This window comes from Misgurnus anguillicaudatus, chromosome 3 (genome assembly GCF_027580225.2).
Source record: "Misgurnus anguillicaudatus chromosome 3, ASM2758022v2, whole genome shotgun sequence".
Taxonomy (NCBI): Eukaryota; Metazoa; Chordata; class Actinopteri; order Cypriniformes; family Cobitidae; genus Misgurnus; species Misgurnus anguillicaudatus.
This window is the reverse complement of record NC_073339.2, coordinates 37209136-37216611: the sequence shown is the minus strand read 5'-3', so window position 1 is coordinate 37216611 and position 7476 is coordinate 37209136. Positions and strand designations below refer to the sequence as shown.

At 35.7% G+C, this 7476-nt stretch overlaps 1 protein-coding gene across 1 annotated transcript; it reads left to right on the top strand.

The window, feature by feature from the left end:
• Positions 1 to 486: 486 nt before the first annotated feature.
• On the top strand, positions 487 to 7252 carry slc34a2a (solute carrier family 34 member 2a). The gene is made up of 13 exons (XM_055205755.2): positions 487 to 780; positions 1411 to 1474; positions 1559 to 1666; positions 2021 to 2149; positions 2217 to 2360; positions 2640 to 2751; positions 2833 to 3028; positions 3258 to 3353; positions 3452 to 3539; positions 5626 to 5793; positions 5919 to 6035; positions 6157 to 6281; positions 6363 to 7252. The coding sequence occupies exons 2-13, from the start codon at positions 1414 to 1416 to the stop codon at positions 6912 to 6914; spliced, it is 1896 nt and encodes a 631-aa protein (XP_055061730.2). The 5' UTR covers positions 487 to 780; positions 1411 to 1413; the 3' UTR covers positions 6915 to 7252.
• The last annotated feature ends 224 nt before the right edge of the window (positions 7253 to 7476 follow it).

Here is a 7476-nt window from a genome sequence, read left to right as displayed (position 1 = left end):
ACATACTAACACATACAGAGGAATAACTGATATTTCATGTTCAACGGCAGTTTAATTCAATGCGCCAATGTGGGCATGTACTTGCTTCTGAAGGGTTTTCATATCAAGAACATAGAAATTTCAGCAGACACAGTGAATTACACAAACACAGTGTGTTTCCATGCTTTATGGGCACTTTCCATAGACGTAATGACTATCTCCCCAAACTCTAAACCTAACCCTCACAGAAAACGTCTGCTATTTTAGATAGTATTTTAGATCATTCTGTGTAACGTATAAACTAGTTGTCTCATGGGGACTAAAAAAATACTGGTATTACTATAGGATCACTCTGGGATGGTGTGTGTGTGTGTGTGTGTGTGTGTGTGTGTGTGTGTGTGTGTGTGTGTGTGTGTGTGTGTGTGTGTGTGTGTGTGTGTGTTCATATCCCAGAGTTTTATCAATGATGTGGTAAACCTTGGACACAGGGAATCCTCAGTGATCTACCGATGGCTATAAATGCCACTAACAGAGCACATGTAGGACACGAGGTGACAAGTCACACGAAGACCGGTTTCAAAGAGGGTCAAAAGTGAGCTTGTCAGAGTTCTTCATTCTGGCTATGATTTATTCAGCTTAGATCCGAAAGAAAGCGTACATCTTTGGTGCCCTTGGGAACAGGTGGAAGAGAGGAGGTTTGGTTAGTGGAAGTAAATAGGGAGCATACTTGACTCCACTGAAAGGGTTATTTATTTATTTATTTATTGAGAAGTCAACACGGACAACCCAACGACACATCAGGTGAGTGAAAAGAAACCATAAAAACATATGAAAATAAAATGAAGAATTTGTAAAATTGATGACTTAGGAAAAGATGTTTGACTTTACCAATAGCACATGGGCTGTGGATATAATTTTTGTGAATTTTTTTGTAATTATTTGTACTTCAAAATTATTCCAACTGAATATTAAAAGCAAATTTAAAATTATGATGAAACACAAGCTGTTGATATTTTTTAGAATCAGTGGAAAAAAACTGGCGTGGAAATTACTGTAAATAGCACAGTACAGAAATCAATATAAAACCATGTGAGTCTTATCAATGGAGGAAGCTTTGATCTGTCCAGTGTGTCCATTTAATCTTTACAATGTCTCTATAAATAATTCTGTATTTACGTAATGATATGTCAAACATGCTTTTTGAAATTTGGTAAGTATTCAATCTATTATAATTCTTTTTTTTAAATAAAATTTAAATTGTTACTTCAAATATTTTATGGATTTGAATATGTATATCTTTCAAATCATATCTCACTGCAATAAAACAATTACATAAAAGAAAAAAAACTCCATTATCTTTATGACAATGTACAATGACATGCTTAGTCCATAAAACTGATTTAGTAAAGCATAAGATGATGTTTATCACAGACAATGGCACCTCGTCCTGAGATGAATGAGAGTTGTAAAGACATGGCAAAAGTAGTGCTTGATGGTATGTATAATGAATATTTATAAAATTTGAATATTGTTTTGTTGCAAATTTGTTTTGTTGAATAATCCAAAGTTTTATCCTCAGTTCCAGAAAAGTCTGTCTCCATGGCCCCTGCCATCTCCACAGCAGCTCTTATTGAGGATGATCCATGGGATTTGCCTGAACTGAAGGACGTGGGGGTTAAATGGGCAGGTAAGCTGTGGATATGTTTTGTAATGTGTAATTTACACTTACGCATTTAATAAAATAAAATACAATTACTCCCTTTTCCTAGCATGGTAAAAATTGACATGTTGTGTTAAACCCACAAAACTTTAATATTTGACCCAACAGTGCATTAAAACAACCATGCATTGGTAAAATTACAACCCAGTGGGTTGGGTTTGTCCCTTTTTGACTGTTATTAAAAAATAACCCAGCATTTTTAGAATAAACTTTTAACATACATTTTATCATTTTGTGCATTCGATAGGATTCAAACCCATGACTTTGGCAATGCTTCCACAATAGTTTTAATTATTTGTCTCTTTCTTTATGTTCACTCAGATCTGGACACAAAAGGAAAGATCCTCAAAGTTTTAATCACAGCAGGAAAACTTATTGGTCTGCTTGGTCTGCTCTATATGTTTGTTTGCTCACTGGACATCCTCAGCTCTGGCTTCCAGCTTGTTGGAGGTATTGAAAGGCACATTTTTGATCGTAACCTTTATTTACCTTTATTCACAGTCTTATGTTTCTTTAGGTAAAGCGGCAGGAGACATCTTCCAGGATAATGCAGTACTGTCGAATCCTTTGGCAGGCTTGGTAATTGGGATGCTGGTAACTCTGCTAGTTCAGAGCTCGAGCACGTCTTCATCAATTGTGGTCAGCATGGTCTCATCTGGATGTGAGTAAAAATGAATAATTGTAATGATAAAGGGTGTAGAAATTTGACAACTACATTACATTACATTTACTAATTTAGCAGAAACTATATTAAGAAAGAGAGCATTTAACATTTTGTCTATAGGAGCCAACAATGTAGTCTGCAAAGCTACAGGTGCTTCGTGATATAAAAAACATTTATTAAAATATTATTGTACTGATCACATCTACTAGCAAAGAAAAATAACTCAATCATTGCCATGTCAACATTTTGTCTCACTAATAAACCGCTCTTCAACAGTGCTTCAAGTCTCGACTGCTGTTCCTGTGATCATGGGGACCAACATTGGCACATCAGTCACAAATACTATTGTGGCAATGACGCAAGCTGGGGACAGGAACATGTTTCGCAGGTGAAAATAAGAGCAAACACGTATAAATGTATTAACTGATTAATCCATGAGAATAACAAATAATCGCTTTTCTGTATCCAGGGCATTTGCCGGAGCAACAGTGCATGATTTCTTCAACTGGCTTTCCGTCCTAATCCTGTTACCACTGGAAGCTGCCTCAGGTTACCTGGTGAAGCTCACAGAACTCATAGTGAAGTCTTTCCATATTCAGACGGGAGAAAATGCACCTGACCTCCTAAATGTCATTACCGACCCGCTCACCAAGTCTATCATAGAGGTGTGTGTCAGATCTGTCTGTATGTTTAGAGAGAGTTAATAAATGAGTTATTAATAAATGGGAAGAGATTATATGAGCACCAACTTATATTGCCATCCGTACAGTACAAAGTTACAAGGGTTGCTGTGAAAAGAAATGAGTGAAAGATTAAGCAAACTCAAATCAGGTTTATAAAAGATTAGAAGAGGGAATAGGAGTAATTTACGGTTTGATTGTAATATTTCCATAGCTTGATGAGTCTGTGTTAAGTGGCAGTGCTATTGGGGACCCTGAAGCAAAAAACAAGTCTCTTATCAAGATCTGGTGCCAAACTACAAAAAACACGGTATTTTTTCTGATTATTTCTGATAGATAAAGATATTTATTGAATTTATTGATGGTACCACCTCTTGTTTTCTTCTGACACCTGATTGTTTCTTTTAGACTCTTCAGAATGTGACAGCGGAAAACTGCACAATCTTTTCTTGCTGGGAATTGAAAAATGTTACAGAAATTATAAACATCAAAAAATGTAAGTTAGAAATGACACTCTTTTTTATTGAAGTTAAAACCACCATATAATAAAATAACCATATAATTTCAGTGTTTTTTTGTGTCATTTTTATAGTTTTCAGACTCTACAAAAATTGTTTTTGTTTGATCCATAGTTGGGTAAATATTAGACAGAACCAACTGTTGAATTATAGATAAACATGCTGCGTTTTTTTAACCCAAATGGTGGATTGTTTCAACCCATAGTTGGGTGGCAACAACCCAGCATATATTTGTTATTTATTAGTTGGTTCTGTCCAATATTTACCCAAATATTGGGTTAAAGCAACCCAATATTTTTAGACTGCATGCAGCTCAAATCTGTATTTATATAAAAATAAAATTTAAATTACAAATTTAAAATATTTTATATGTGTTCTGAGTTTGTCACACCACAGGAAAATGTGTTATTAACCACCCAGCCAAATTTGGATGATAAAAAACACCAAATTAACTCTTTCGCTGCCATTGACTAGAAAACTCGTTAAAGCAACACTATGTAGTTTTTTTTACCTTTAAATAATGTCTCTAAAATTATTTCAGTGATAGAACAACTTTTAACTGGACAAATTGTACTGTTGCTGCAACCTGAGCAGCCTCCTAGCTGCTACAAGCACACTCTGAAAGTGGCGATGGAGGGTAGGAAACACAGCCCCGTCCCTCCTCCTGCCTGCAGAAGAGTGTCTGAGACCAGGCACTGTTGCACTTTTCAACCACATGGGGGAGCTGCAAGTCATTTTTACACGGAAACTACATAGTGTTGCTTTAATTAAGAAAAAATACTTCCCTGCCAATGACGAGAATTTCCGGCGTTCCGCTATTATCCACCAGGTGGCGCACTTCCGCAATTTTTTACAACCCGGAAGTAGCGCCTCAAGTGAAAGAGAAATAACTCAGTGTATGTTTTAAAGATCATTCTGCATCTCTATCAAAAGTCCTTCACAAAAATGGAATTATCTCAGCTTTTTGCTCAGAAATTTGTGTTTTTGAAGAAACCTACCCATATTTGACAGGTGATAAAAAGAGAACTAATGAAGGTAGGATGAAAGTTTTTTGTTTGAAAGCAGAGGGTCCCCATTACGAAAATTAGTAAAAGTGTAGTAACCATGGTTTTGGTGTATTGAGTACTATCAGCAAAACCCTGGTTATGTTGTGGTTAGCATGGTTTTATTACAGTAACCATGTTTTTTTGGTTTTAACTGTAGTAAAACCATGGTTAATTTTCATAAGGAGTCTGTTCTTTAATTTGAAATATTGTTTGTTTATATATTTAAAGAAGAACATTTTCTGGAAGCATTAAACTTTTGTGAAAATCATGAAAAATGCTGGCCCTGGCTCGCAACTTTTTAAAAAAACGCTTGCGAGGAAAGAGTTAATTAAAAAGTCGTCCATTTTTTGCTGTCAAATGCTGGGGGCGTGTCCTACTCTCAAGAACGCTGCCATCTCTTTCAATTTTAAAATAATACAGCTAGAACCTGAAGGAATGCGCAATTGTGTTAGGGGCGGGGCCAGGCTTGGTGGCTCCAGTGCAACATCGAGCCACCCTTTTAGCCCCGCCCAAATAACAGAGAATACAGGAATTAGGGAAACTGTACGGTGTAACTGCACAATTCATTATTACATAGTTTATAGTTGTAATAATGTGTTTCTGCAATACATTTTCTAACATTTATAATGTGTTTAAAATGCGATTTCTAATTTAATTATAATGTAATACTACTCAGATGGCCATCAAATTAACAACAAGAATAATAAAATAATAATTTAAATTATTAATAATATTTGAATTAATCACACAATATGTACTGAAGCTGTTTTATTACATTTGTATATAAATTCCAACACAAACTCATGCCAATTTTGCATATTTAATGTATGACCAAATTTGTACGTTTCTCTATTATTTGCTTTCGCCTCTGTGACATTGCATTTAGGGATGGGTATTATTATTTGAGGTTTTTTTTCTTAATAATTGTACCTGTTTTTATCAAAATCAGCCACCTTGTAAACTGTTCAGGTTGTGAGATTACATTTGTTCATCTGTTGTTTTCCTTTTATCGACACAGGTAATCACATTTTTGTAAACACAAACCTGTCTGACCTGGCAGTGGGTCTGATTTTGCTGTTTGGCTCTTTGCTCATCCTGTGCACATGCCTCATTTTGATCGTGAAGCTGCTGAACTCGATGCTTAAGGGTCAGGTGGCTGTAGTCATCAAGAAGATCATCAATACTGGTCAGCATCAAGATATACTTTTAACCAAAAAAGTGAACACAATTTTTGTTAAAGAATAAAACACTCCAGAGTCAGTTTGACATTTAGTTCGGCCTCTTTTACGCTTTGATGATGTTTATGTACAGATTTTCCATTCCCGTTCGGGTGGTTGACTGGATACATTGCAATCCTGGTGGGAGCTGGAATGACGTTTATTGTCCAGAGCAGCTCTGTCTTCACCTCCGCTATAACTCCTCTTGTAGGTCAGTACAACCAATAACTTTTGTTAAGATTTGCTTATTAGTTGAGACAATGGTACCCCTATATGAGTGTAAAGGTATGCAGATTTTGACTGTAGTATGGCTGTGCTCTTTTTGATTGCAGGTATTGGTGTCATAAGCATTGAAAGGGTATATCCTCTGTCCCTGGGAGCAAACATTGGCACAACTACGACAGCAATACTAGCAGCAATGGCCAGCCCAGGGGATACACTGGAAAATTCATTACAGGTAAGTATGCCATGCATATTTACACACACAAATTTACACACCCAGTTCATGATGTCACAGTGTATCTTCTTTCTTTATTAGATAGCCCTGGTTCATCTCTTCTTCAACCTCTCTGGGATTTTGTTGTGGTACCCGATCCCCTTGACACGTCTTCCCATTCGTATGGCAAAGGCTCTGGGTGACATAACAGCCCAGTACCGATGGTTTGCCATTTTCTACATCATCACCTGCTTCTTCGCCTTTCCTCTTTTCATCTTCGGCCTTTCTCTGGCTGGTTGGCAGGTCCTTGTGGGGGTGTTAATACCCATAGTGGCTGTTCTTGTTTTCGCTATTGTCGTTAACATTTTACAAAAGCAGAAACCAGGGTGGCTTCCTTCCTGTCTTCAATCTTGGGACTTCCTCCCACTGTGGGCTCACTCTCTGGAACCATGGGATAGAATCGTTGTCAGGATGGCCGCTCGCTGCTGCTGTTGTTGCAAGTGCTGCAATTTTACGGAAGAAGATGAGGAGATGGAAAAACATGAAAATAAAGAAGGAATAGAGATGTATGACAATCCGACAATGAATGTTGAGATCAACGAAGACAAGAAAACACCAGACGCTCCTGAAATGCTCAAGGCGACCTCTTTATAGACATTAATGCGCGTTTGTGTGTTATTACTATGTTATTATTAATTTATTATAATAAATAACTATAAAATGTCTGTGACATATCAAACTCAAACTGGTTTTGAATTTTATGTTGAACTTGACGTTCAGTAGACTGATGAACTAAAAAAGAATATTTTCATATTTTATTAAAAAGACATTTATTTTGCTTCTTGTCTGACTGATACAGGAAATATTTTGTACAGGAAATTGTTATTATTATTACTACTAAATATTCAATCTTACACAATAAGATTTGTGATTGCTGATATTTGTCCATTTAGGTATCCAATTTATTTAATTTTTTAAGGTAAGTGGTTGCAATCAATTTATTTAAGCTACATTTAAACCAAAGTTTTTTTATTTTATTTTTTTGCTTAAATGTAGCTTAAATAAATTGATTGCAACCATTTACCAAAAAATTTAGTAAATTGAATGAATCATTTTTTTGAGTTTACAAAGAGAGTCTAAGTAAAATCTGATGTTATTAAGATTTATAATCTTATTTATCTAATTTATTTTACACAAATGTCTTGTTTATAACAAG